The sequence below is a fragment of the Penicillium verhagenii genome, assembly GCF_028828195.1.
Source record: "Penicillium verhagenii strain IBT 33310 chromosome Unknown utg000002l_segment0_segment0, whole genome shotgun sequence".
NCBI classification, from domain to species: Eukaryota; Fungi; Ascomycota; class Eurotiomycetes; order Eurotiales; family Aspergillaceae; genus Penicillium; species Penicillium verhagenii.
The window spans coordinates 3455342-3467861 of record NW_026643166.1 but is presented as its reverse complement, the minus strand read 5'-3'; the positions used below and the strand labels follow the sequence as shown (position 1 = coordinate 3467861).

General features: G+C 46.9%; 4 protein-coding genes across 4 annotated transcripts; 2 read left to right on the top strand and 2 right to left on the bottom strand.

Annotated features, from left to right (window-relative positions):
• Positions 1-1021: 1021 nt before the first annotated feature.
• Positions 1022-2604, bottom strand: N7466_001270 (uncharacterized protein; the record flags this gene model as incomplete). The annotated part of the gene is made up of 4 exons (XM_057160668.1): positions 1022-1165; positions 1232-2035; positions 2285-2467; positions 2542-2604. 4 exons carry the CDS (start codon positions 2602-2604, stop codon positions 1022-1024), a joined length of 1194 nt encoding a protein of 397 aa, XP_057026916.1.
• A 742-nt stretch (positions 2605-3346) lies between these two features.
• N7466_001269 (uncharacterized protein) lies at positions 3347-3593 on the top strand (the record flags this gene model as incomplete). The annotated part of the gene is made up of 2 exons (XM_057160667.1): positions 3347-3363; positions 3386-3593. The coding sequence occupies 2 exons, from the start codon at positions 3347-3349 to the stop codon at positions 3591-3593; spliced, it is 225 nt and encodes a 74-aa protein (XP_057026915.1).
• Positions 3594-8837: 5244 nt separating this feature from the next.
• Positions 8838-9927, top strand: N7466_001268 (putative mitochondrial phosphate carrier protein (Mir1); the record flags this gene model as incomplete). Its single annotated transcript, XM_057160666.1, has 3 exons — positions 8838-8965; positions 9037-9456; positions 9540-9927. The coding sequence occupies 3 exons, from the start codon at positions 8838-8840 to the stop codon at positions 9925-9927; spliced, it is 936 nt and encodes a 311-aa protein (XP_057026914.1).
• A 637-nt stretch (positions 9928-10564) lies between these two features.
• On the bottom strand, positions 10565-12156 carry N7466_001267 (putative MFS transporter; the record flags this gene model as incomplete). Its single annotated transcript, XM_057160665.1, has 2 exons — positions 10565-10591; positions 10645-12156. The coding sequence occupies 2 exons, from the start codon at positions 12154-12156 to the stop codon at positions 10565-10567; spliced, it is 1539 nt and encodes a 512-aa protein (XP_057026913.1).
• Between the last annotated feature and the right edge of the window lie 364 nt (positions 12157-12520).

Here is a 12520-nt window from a genome sequence, read left to right as displayed (position 1 = left end):
TTTTTTTTCTTTTTCTTTTTCTTCTTTTGTGGCTTGCCTTTGCAGGAGCGAGTCCTTATTTATGGCGCTAGATGTGTGAGCACGGAAGAATTATAAGCCCGGATTTCAACTTTTGATGGTTGTCATCGATGCATGAAGGATTTGATCCATAGTCGTTGAATGGAATCGTTGAACTTGTGTCTTGTGCAGGCCTAAGCCAAATACTAGATGCAGTACTAGTAGGTACTACTCAATGGTACTTCTTCTTACCAGTCAAGTGAGAGATCGGTTAATTCCAAAGCCACATTGTAGGGACAGATTGCCGCTTCTTACTGGTTAATTTTCCAAGCGGATAACATGTCCTATTGGCCTCGACTTGCCCCGCAGAGTGATCCTGTGGACCTGATCGCAGTCCGGGGATAGCTTCACAGGACCTCAGGGCCAGGCACCACTTGGCATCCATCACACTGCTCTCGTGCCTTTTCTTTAGAAAGGTTGAGAGGTCTATACTATTCGTGCTTGTTTGGTCTATTCCCCACTACTGTAGAGCAATTCCGAGCCAGAAATCAATATTCAATCTCCCTACACTCAAATCTAAGAGGGTACAAGCAAGTCGTAGGATCCGAGCACAAAACACTGGACATACAAAGTCGGTGTAGGACAAAAAGGAAAAATGAAACACAAAGATGCAAGATCATCGCGGCGTCCACCAATCCCAGCTCCGTCTCCGGGGTGTTCACGAAAGACGGGTGGAGATGGCGTGATTGAAACTAAATAGTTCTCATCGTAAGAGGGTAACAGTACATAACTGATAAAGCAAGATTCGTGGGGTTCATTAATGCAGCTCAAAACTTGGGGGATCCCCCCGTCTTTCCTCCCAGTTTCCCTTTTTTTCTTTTTTCTTGGTTTTCATTCATTCTTTGTTTCTCTTCCTTACACTGTCAATACTCGTCGTATACTGGTCCATATCCATATGGGGCGGATTCAGATGTGAGAGGACCTGGAGCACTTTTGACTCTTCCGCTGCCCCCTTATCTGACAGTTAGACCTTCATGGCAAACTGCTTCAGGTACAGGTAGTCGTCGATAGTCTGGTCGACAGTTGTACGGATGAGAGCGGCACCCTCGGGGCCATACTTCTTCAACCACTCAGCATCCCACTGCTCCTCGGTCTTGGGGGCATGTTTCTACCGAACATGTTAGCCAAATTTCTCATTCTTCCACCCTCCTGTCTCTCCCGGTGGCAAGCTTACATGAGCTCTCGCGGTCAATCCCTTTGACTCGATGGCATCATTATGGAACCCACGCCACTTCTCAAAGGCCTCACAGGCAAAGGCATAGTCTTCCTCCGTCTCCCACTCCAGCATGGAAGGCGTATACGGAACACCAGTACTACGACAGAAGGCTTCAATAGTCGGCGCCGGCGCATCGAGCATATCATCTGCATCAACCACACAGATCTCATGGACAGTCTCCATATCCGCCTCGGAACCAGCCTCAGGCGAAAGATCCGGCCGCATAGCGACACGAGGACCAACTAGTCCCTCTCGGCGCAGATACTCAAAGTGACGACGCAGCTCGTTGTACCCGGCTTCCTTGGGGTCAAAGTTGTGGAAGCCTGTCAGCTTGTCCAGGGGCGGGATCGTGCACCGGTAGTATGAGGGGATACTGTGATGCGGGTCCCGGATGAGGAAGGCCCAGTGGAAGCGCTCTTGGATTTCACGGGGCATCACCGTGGGGTTACCAGGCTCCTTGGGAGTATCATACGGATAGGGAGTCTTCTTAACTGTCTCGTTACCGTTCACGGCACCGTTCGTCTCACCGTGTCCGTTGGCGTGGCCGTTGATCGCGCCATTCGCCGTGCCGTTCGAGGTACCATTTGTACCATTGACGGCAGAGTGGCCGTTGGTGTGGGATACACCGTTGGCCTGGGGATGATCACCGTTGGTGGTGCCCACACCACGCTTGATGCGTCGCAGTGAGGGGGCAATGCTTGCTGGCTTGCCACCTGGCGGGAGCAGGTAAGCGTCAATATCTTTGATGAAGACTCGTTTTCCCTGTAAGACGGTAAGTTTCCGCTCGGGATCAAAACGAGTAAAGCCATGACGATTTGAGGAGCCGATTTCTCGGTCTCGGTCTTCGGTTCATGTAGATTGTAAAGATCATCCCCACGGATACATCTGGTGCAGGTACCCCTCCATGCCTACCCGAATAAACGGGGACATGTGTACGTTGCACCGTAGGAGAAGGAGAATAAGGGCAAAAAAAAAATCAAAAAAAAATCAGCGCAGGAAAAAGGGTCGGACCTCGGTGCCTTCACGTTCCAGCCTATCCATCACAGTACGATATGTCGATTCGCTGAATCCACTGTCTAGACGGCCTTGTTCGTCATTTTCGAAGCGGTCAGCCAGACGCTCCGGACCGTAGTACCAGGCGTCACCGAATGGCTCGTGGACGCACTGAATAGTGGCACGTTGAGTCATGAAGACCTAGAGGACTAGGATTAGCTCCTTTCTCTTGAATAATGATAATGATCAATCTGAAGTGCAGGATATCGACATACCCGCTCAAAGGCAGTAGAGCATGCACGCGGGTGGGCGGCCACATAGATTGGTTTATTCGACATGATGATGAGAAGTTGCTCGCGTGCAACGATAGCAAAGATTCAGGCACAGTAGATTATTTTCTTTGTGGCACAAAAGGCAATCGAGAATAAACTCGTGGAGATAGTGATCCGAATGAGCCGTCAAATGAGAAGCAAATGCAAATGCGCGCTTTCTGCTTGGATAGATAGATCCAAAAAAGAGTTTCAAACTGCCCTAATCAGAAGGGGACAGTCAGACCCTGGGGGCCTTTGGACAAATGCGAGGGCTTGCGGATGAGTTGACACGAGGGTACGATGGCGCAAGAAGGTAATGTTGGCAGGTACAAAGTCATTTATAAGGGATTTTCTGGGCTCCAGTTTTAAACACCCAAATTGGCAAGTAGTTGGAGAAAAAAAAAAGAAAATAAGTAAAATCAGTAAAATAAGTAAAATAAGTAAAATGATAAAATAAAAACCAAATGAGACCTCAGGGAGGGGCAAAGTATCCCAGAGAAAAAAAAACCAAGGATTTGGGGCGATGAGCTACTATGGATCTCTATGTTGATGGAATCTTTGGTACAAGAATCATAGCCCATGGGCTTTATTTTCTTTAGCTTCCATAAGATGATCTACTTGTTCATATTAAAGAGCTATCTACGTCAAACTCACCCGTACATGTTATTCAATATGCTTTTTTTTTTTCGCTGGAAGAGAGAAAAAAAAGCACAGAAAGACCAAGAATCGCCGCTTCTACCCCAAATTGTTCATGAAATAAAATTCAAAAATGCCTCAAGAGTATCCGTAAGTTGTACTTTTTGATCAGTTTCAGCCGTGGAGTCCCCAAGGCAAAGGAAACTGGATACTTGAACAAGCTACTGGGCCCAGCTACACAAATCAGAGCCTCTACAAAGACAATTCTGCCCCCCTCTTACCCCTCCACTTATGCCCCGCTACAGGGCAAGTACACGCCTATCCGCTTCTATTATTATTTTTGCGTATCCGCCATGAGCGATGAGAGCAGCGGAACGTAAAACTCTACCGACCACTTTTCCAACCAATCGGGAGCTTGGTGGTGGGCAGTAGGAGAGATGCATCTCCGTGTCTGGACGCGCCGACTCGGAACCAAGTGTCCATCACGCAAGTTCATGATGTCTCGGCCTTGATCTAGCCCGGTGAAAAAAAGAGCTATGTACCATCTCGTTGAAGACAAAGGTCCGAAAAGCGGAGGGAAGAAAAAAAAAATTGCCAAATGAAGATATTTATCACTTCAACAATGCATACTCGTTTCTTTTTTTTTTTCTTACTCTTCAATCGGCCGAATAGGCACAACCAGCCTCGGACGGTCCTGGGACAGAATTGAGGTCTGATCCCGGGTCGTTCAAAGTCAGTTCCTTTTGGCGGAATATCCGGTCACGCTTGACGTCATGACCCGGGTGATTCTGGGTCGGTTATTTCAACGGATCGCGAGGATCGCGAGAGGACGGGTGGTGACACTGGTGAGAAGAGGGGGATAAAGGGGGGAAGAACGAGATCAAAGTAAGTCGGAAAAAATCAAGAGTTTTTCTTGTAGGATGGGCGGAATTGCCCTGAATCGCTTTTGCATAAACCGGTATTGCGCATCATCTTATTGCGGAGTGTCAGATCAGATCCAGTTCTGGATCTTTGCACCGTGGTAACCCTATGGAGGACTGTGGACCGGGGGGAGCCTGGGGGCTTTTTGGAGTGGGCGCATCAGTTGATGGGCCCGCATTCTGTGGCTAGGAACACACGCAGTCGAACCCACCAATTGCGGGTGGCGTGTTAGAGCAAAAAGAGTTCAAATGTTCTCTGTTCTGGGGAAAGGTCAAAGGCAACTCCAATTTCATTTGGTCCGCAATTCTTTTTTTTTTGAATCGCTTACTCAGCTTCCACTTCAGAAGTGACAGATCTGCCTTAGGATGAACAAATACCCATTTTAGGTATATCCAATCACTCGGTGTTGCAACATTGAATAGAAAATCCCTTATGTAGAATTGAATCTAGTGCAGACCAGGTCTACTAGATCTAGACTCTCCAGACTCTCATAGACCAGTTGACGTATACATCCATGTATGTGCCCAAGTCTTTTCGCTCCGGGTAGTAGGTAACTTCAACGTTATAAAACCTCGTCTTTGAATATTCTTCAACAAAATACTTCAAATGCGATTCACTCAAGTGCTAGGAATTTCAAGTGTCACTAGTATACATATAGCTATTCAAATTTTGACATACTACTCTCTTCCTGTCTGGCAATCTTGTACTGTTGTTGGCCCCGGTCGCTGCGTCTCCAGGGGCTCAAGTGCTGTCTGCCCCGAGGTTTGTTGCTAGACTACCAATGGTGTCTTGCATGCTACGATAGCGTATAGTCCTCCATTCCATGAACTCTTTTTTCATAGTGAGGGCTTTTTGCGGCTTTCTGAGGATTTCTCAACTGCCTTTTCCACATGCAGCCAAAGCAGTGGGAGCAAGCATCCAAGGTTGAAAATACTAAGCTCTAAAGCTAACGGTTTTGGATTCAAGGTATAACCAACCTCTGCTTTCATGCTTGTTACATTGAGATACATACCTACACTATTGACGGTGGGGCTGGCTCGAAAATTCGAAGCATTACGTGTATACGTTCCACGTTATCCCAGTAATTCATGACCAGAGTTATACGATGTGCATAACAAAAAAATCAAGGAACAGGGCTTCAAAGAGGTGCTAGGTAAATGGCTCCTGATGACTTCGATTTTCAGCTAACTGCTGATGCGCAATCTTGGAAACTTGCTCTCGCGGGGCTGGGGAGGGGGGGGGGGGGGGGTGGAGAGAAGAAGAAGAAGAAGAAGAAGGGAAAAGGGAGAAAGCAAGCACTGGATATGGTGAGAGGGTCACCTGACCCCTCTTTAACAACGCTGAGAGCTTCAAAGTATTTGAAATGGCTCTTGGAAGGAAGCCCATAGAGATCAGGATAGTCGAATCCGTCGCATCAATCACGCGACGCGGAAGACATTGAATCTTTTGCATGATTGATTTTGCCGCTTTTCTTTAATTGACTAGTTGGTATGACTTTACGTCAATTACCCCAGCACTAATCCGCAGTATTTTCTTTCACTTTGGTGGCTTGGACAGGGCTGGTTTTCCTCATTTCCAAGGTTGTTGATTTCTTTTTGCTCTACTTCACTTTCCCTACAAAGTTTGGAGAGAACTCAAAAATTATAGCTATAGCCAACACTTAAAACCAAACGAGTTGCCTGAAATCAGTCCGCTTAACTTTGAACAGTCAATACGATGGGGCAATTCTCATTCCCGATGCCTTTTACGTGACTGGCCAGAACATAGTGAGATTAATGCAATGGAATTGAAAAACAAAGGCACCCACGGTAACTACATGGCGTTACACGCCTTGAAGAGCTGCAAGATGAACGCTCAGCTCATATGTGCAAAAAATCGGAACTGCTAGGTCTACGAACTCCCTCGCACATGCAACAATATGCACAGTTTTGAACGAGCCTCTTACGAAGCTTAAGGACCTGGTCATGAAACAGCTTGCGAGCTCTGAGATTTATTAAGGATATGCATAATTTTGAACGAACGTCCTACGAAGCTTACAGACCAGGTTCCGAAGAGGACAAATTTGGCTGTGGTACATACGGTAGGGAAAGAGCCAGCATACGGGGAGGCAGTTGACGACAATTCCAGCGAAGTAGGCGCCCATTGACCCCCTTGCGCCCTCGGTACAAAATACGATGACTGTCTTACTCTTGGCTAGGCGTATACGATAGAACTTCGAGACGCCGGCGGCTTTCGAGCAGCACATTTTATACCTCAACCTGGGAGTGGGTGAGGCTTTGGCAGATGTTGCCCAGCACCCACTGTGATACCGGCTCTCATTTCAGGAACGAAAACATCGTTATAAGTATCGATACCTGGTAAGTATCTGTGGAGACCTTGCGCCGACCTTGGAAGCAGATGGGATTGAGGATCAAAATATTTTGAATCCAGAATAATTCAAAATTTTATCAACATTGAATATCAAGGGTCTAGTGTTGGTTCCTGAACTTCTGAATATACATATACATACTATGTACACATGTGTAAGGGATTGATCCGATTTTGCCGATTGACCAATCAATCACGGTCTCGGGAAAAGTGGCGACATCAACGGCTGCAAGTTCGTGGAGATCAAGTCTGATTGGTGGAGGGACGTTGTCAAAAACAAGGCGGTCAAATGAATTTCCCCACTTCAAACGTTGAACATTCAATGTTTGATTTTAGGCCCGCACCCATCAAATATATATCAATTGATATCTACAGTACTCAAGTGCTATACATACATGTACACCACACCACCATCTTTTATCCTACAATGTATATATAATTAAACATGTAGTAGTTGACAACAAGAAAAATTTAAACTTCGAAAATAATGTTAGACTTACCAGCATGTGGCAACCATTACAGAGACAATTTTGTCATCCTATGGCGGCCGATAGAGGCCACCCCTAGCTCACATCCCAATTTCAATTTCTAACTTCACCGCCCTGTTTCCCGCCTGTATTATGTATATTTATCATATATAGGAATATCTTAAGGGATTTGATCTAAATACGGGTCACTTTTAGAATAGACTTGAGAATAGACTTGAGAATAGACTTGAGAATAGACTTGAGAATAGACTTGAGAATAGACTTGAGAATAGACTTCAAAGAGAACAGTCTTGAGAATAGACTTAAGAATGGATTATATGACTAGGATCTCAGCCTCTCTTTCTTGCCAGTTGTTGTGATAATTTCCCTACAGAAAGAGAAGTCATATAATATAGCATTAGCGTTCAAGGATTTAATGTATAATACAGCGCTGAACATTTTGAATGGAGTTCAAAAACTAATATGAATTTGGAATTACTCGTAATTTACTTTCTGCTGGTCGGAAAGTTGATATTGCACAGGATGTGACCTAGGGGTTGCCTCTATCGGCCGCCATACCCCGATCAAACCAGACCTCCCCTCCGCGCACGCTGAGCAAGCCCCCAATTGATCCTGTCGCTGAGCATTCCCCCCTCCCCTGCCGAAGACCTACTGCAGGGCCTCGAAACCTTGATCTAGTATTTGGGCTGGAAAAACACCGCGCTGTTCTTACTTCTGCTCCTTTTATTCTTCCTGCCTATGGCATTTCTTGCACGGCGATGGTGGCCGGGGAGTGGGGGGTGGTCGTGGACGGGGTCGTGGAGGGGGTGGGTATGGCAGTCGGGGGATCCGAGGGGCTCACAAAGGGGGTCGACACCGTCACCGTGGTGTGACTAACCATTTGGTCGATGCTATGACCACCGGCAGTAACATCGATGACCTCTAGCGGTGTGTATTCCCGTGGACTCTTTCATTTGCACTGCTGACATGAGAACAGATGTTTTTACAATGAACAGGACACATGAATGACGGGATTCAATGGGTTCAATTATTCTTCCAATTTTTCGGTGTTTCGGTGGAACGAACAACAGACGGGTTCAAGGGGTTCGAACAACTATCATTCCAAATTTTCGGTGGAAGGAACAACATTGAACACACAGGTTTAACGAGGTTCAACTATCCTTACAAATTTTATTTTAAGGTGGAACCCAACATTGAAGATTCAGAACGAGCTATTTTATTGTACAACGGGTGTAAACCCCAAAAAATAAATATAAAAATAAAAATAAAAATTAATACGTCGAATCCATATATAGATCGTTGCCCGAACGTCCGTGACGTACTAGAGGCCCTAGAGTCTTTTTTATATGGGATCGAATGCGCCCTGTACGTAGGAGATTCCTTATATAGGCGTAGAGTAGAACTTTGATGTTACTCAAACCACCATAACATTGGACATATTTGTTTTTGGTACCGGCTCTCTCCGAGTGTGGTATACTTCTCTGACGAAAACAAATCCTTCAACTCATGCGAGAAAGAGTCTCGACATAGAAAATGAAGTGTATCAAAAAAGGCAACAACAACAACACCCCCAAAAAAAAAAACAAATGCAAAACTTTTTGGATAGATCCTGTGAGCATAAAGCTGACCGGTTGACCGGGCGATGAAAGGCCGGACATAAAAGTGGTGCCCCGTGTCCTGCCGAGGACGCAGCCGGATTGGTCCGAAATTTCTGCGGGTTTGGACCCATCCCTTTCAAATCCTTTTCCTCCTTTCCTCTTCTTTTTGGAAAGCTTCAATTGACCCTTCTCCTCTCCATCTCTTTCTTTCGGGACCTTTAATATCCCTTCGGGTTTTTCACACATCAAAATGGCCTCCGCTCCCGTCGCCGTCCAGGCTCCCGCTGGCCCCTCCGGCCTCGACCTGTACTCCCGTTTCGCCTTTGCTGGCGCGATGTGCTGTGCCATCACCCACGGTGCTGCTACTCCCCTTGATGTGTAGGTCGAACCGTCCCCAGATTCGCGCCCATCTCCATTGAGTACTCCGCTGACGGCGCATCAATCTATAGCGTCAAGACCCGCATCCAGCTTGACCCTGCTACCTACAACCGTGGTATGATCGGTGGTTTCAAGCAGGTCATCCAGAGCGAGGGTGCCGGTGCTCTCCTCACTGGTTTCGGACCTACCGCTGCCGGTTACTTCATCCAGGGTGCCCTGAAGTTCGGTGGTTACGAGTTCTTCAAGCAGCAGTCCGTCAACTACCTCGGACTCGAGTCTGCTACCAACAACCGCACCGCTGTCTACCTCGCTTCCTCCGCCGCCGCCGAGTTCGTCGCTGACATCGGTCTCTGCCCCCTTGAGGCTACCCGTATTCGTCTGGTCTCCAACCCCAACTTCGCCTCCGGTCTTATGAGCGGTTTCTCCAAGATCCTCAAGGAGGAGGGTGTCGGTGCTTTCTACTCCGGATTCGGACCCATTCTGTTCAAGCAGTAAGTGGATAGTCTCTTTGCACATTGCGCCATGCGCCCTCTACCTGCACTGCATAATCTTCTAACACAACCTTTCTCACTAGGGTTCCTTACACTATGGCCAAGTTCGTTGTCTTCGAGAAGGTCTCCGAGGCCATCTACAAGTCCTTCGGTGACAAGGACAAGCTCTCCAACGGTACCAAGACTGGTATCAACCTTGGTTCCGGTCTTATCGCCGGTCTTGCCGCCGCCGCTGTTTCCCAGCCCGCTGACACCATGCTCTCCAAGATCAACAAGACCCCCGGTCTTGCTGGTGAGGGTACCGTCTCTCGTCTCGTGAAGATCGCCAAGGAGCTCGGTATCCGTGGCTCTTACTCCGGTATTGGTGCCCGTCTCGTCATGGTCGGTTCCATCACTGCTGGTCAGTTCGCCATCTACGGTGACATCAAGCGTGTTCTCGGTGCCACTGGTGGTGTTGAGATCGGAAAATAGAGGACTCTTACGTTGTTGACGCAGGAGGATAATAGAGATAACCCTTAGAATTTTGTTTAAAGCCTTGTCCATCCTTCCATCCCGATGTACAATACTTTTTTTTTTCTCATTTTTCCTTCAATAACAGCCACGGTTTCTTTTGTTCTTTCAGCTACACTCGAAATTCCACTCTTGGTGTCTATCGTCCGTAATTCATTCATACCCATTTGGATTTACCTACCCCACCAATCTTTCGTAGTTACATGGCTGACGATGAAACGTGTCTTTTGAAGGAATATTTCAACTTTGCAAGGTCCCACCCAAGGTTCTTCCGAATTGAGGAGATCGTACGAGACCTGTCACATGTGCCGCATGCGCAATTTTCCGCGAGCTTGGGCGTTGATGCGTATTTGGCCCCTGCCTGTTGGCTCCATCCATTTGGAAGCGATCGTGATCTTGGATTCGAACTTTACGCAAGTCACACGCATGTGCAGGAATACATGTATCGATAGGTACCTAGAAGAAAAGCTTCAAAACCTTCATCCTCCATGCGAGGATTTGATAAAAATCCCCTCGGTTCATTACTTAATAAGCACTTGAGTATGATCTAGAGAAAATTCTGTGCAACAGGCGTACATTGCAATCATGGTCATTGTTTTCAAAACACATAGCGAAAGTTTGGGTTCTAGCAAAAAGGTTAGCTTGCACCATGTCAAGAAGATCATGTGAAGACCTTACCTCAAAATCAGTCAAGTCAGCTTGAGCATCCACCTGCGACACTCCCATGGCTATTTCATTGCGAGCTGTCGTATCTCGATCTCGCTTCTTGTTCCGAGAAATAAAAAGCACCCGAAGGCAGAGAGCCAGAATCGCCTGAGCAGCTGCGCATGAAATAATCAACTTGCAGCCAGTTTGGTAGATGGGTGCTTCTTTGGCTAAGAAAGCATGGGGACCGATAATATTGCCCGCGCAGTAAGCTAGGAATACCAAGGCAACACCAGTACTGCGTTTGGTATATCCTCCCAAGTTAGTGGCAGGCATCTGCAGTGCCAGCACTAGAGAGCAGACGTATGCCCCACAGATATAGTAACCAAACAGAACACCCACCTTGTGAGTCTCATGATTCATCTTCCACAACAAACATGTGCCAATTATCGTGGGAAGTAGATATATAAACATGACGATTGTGCGGATGTTACGAAAGCGTGATGCGAGGAATGTTCCACTTAAGATATAGAAGATTTGGAATCCACCCATCGGAATAGCCAGTGCGACTGTAGTGAGGGCGTCATCGGTGAGGCCTTTGATGATAAGTTTGCTGAAGTTTGCAATGCCACCGTTGATAATCTCGTTCAATAGCGTGAAGAGGAATAAAATCCAGACTTGTGGATCGATCAATGCTTCTCTAATTTGGTACCATTTGATCTTGTGGTTGATAACTCCCGTTCGACCAAGTCGACTGCGGCCAATTAAAAGTGCCTTGTCTTCGATACTGAAACGTTTCGCAGAGATAATGTCGTCAGGAAGGAAAACATACATCAGAATACCCCAACAAACGGTAGTTCCACCGAGTATGAGGTAAATAGCTCGCCAGACAGCGATGGTTTTGATTTGACCGATTCCATATGTCAACACTCCTCCGACCACGGCCCCCAGGCCGTTGCAACTGTAGAAGACGCCAGCGCGGAAGGGCTGTTGACAGCGTGTATACCACATACCAACAATCATCATGAAACAGGGTGTAATGGGTGCTTCGAATATACCCAGGAGAAAACGGCAAATGGCCATTCCAGTGAATGAGGTGGAAGCGGCGGTAATCATAAGCATGGCACCCCATGCAATAACATTTCCAGAGACGACTTTGCCCAGCCTTGTTTTCTGTGCGAGAATATTCCAAGGATACTCAGCAATGAGGTAGGCGAAATAGAAGATACTTGCTAGCCAGCTGTACTCGCTGCTTGTCATGTGGGTCGAGGATAGTAGATCAAAGACGGCGGAGTAGCCTAAAGCCGACTTGTCTATGTATTGCAAAGTGTATGTGCCTGCAAGTAGAGGTAGAATCACAAGATCCACCCTGCGAACTAGAGTCTTATTGCGTGATTCATCGTCCAAAAGGGCTTGGACGGCTTCGTTGGTGTAGCCATGTTGGTGGATGAAGACCTCGCCCTCATCGAGATCGGAGATGATTCCGACTTGCACGTCTTTTTCGTCAGTTTGCGTGATAGACCCTGCTTTGATTTTTTCTTTCATGGCTGACCCCTTGTAATGGATTATGAACCCAAATCCAAGGAAGAGAGAAAATATGAGCTTCTTTATGAAAGGAATCGGCGTGTGTCCGCTATCTTTCATCCCCAACCCCGACTTCCCAAACTAGACAATTAATGCGGAGCGTCTATTTACATGCCTTCGGACTGTGTCCGAAAGCTCATTATCTCTACAAGATAAAGTGATAAAAAAAAAGCGTATGTGCCTATCTTAGGCTATCTACCTATTCTCTTACGATAACTAACCCGTGTCTCCACTTCCTATCGAATCCCCCCGCACGGCTGCTTTCGAGCACCGGAGAGAACTGCGCACTTTTGGTATGTAAAGAAACATCCCAGCATCATTGAAG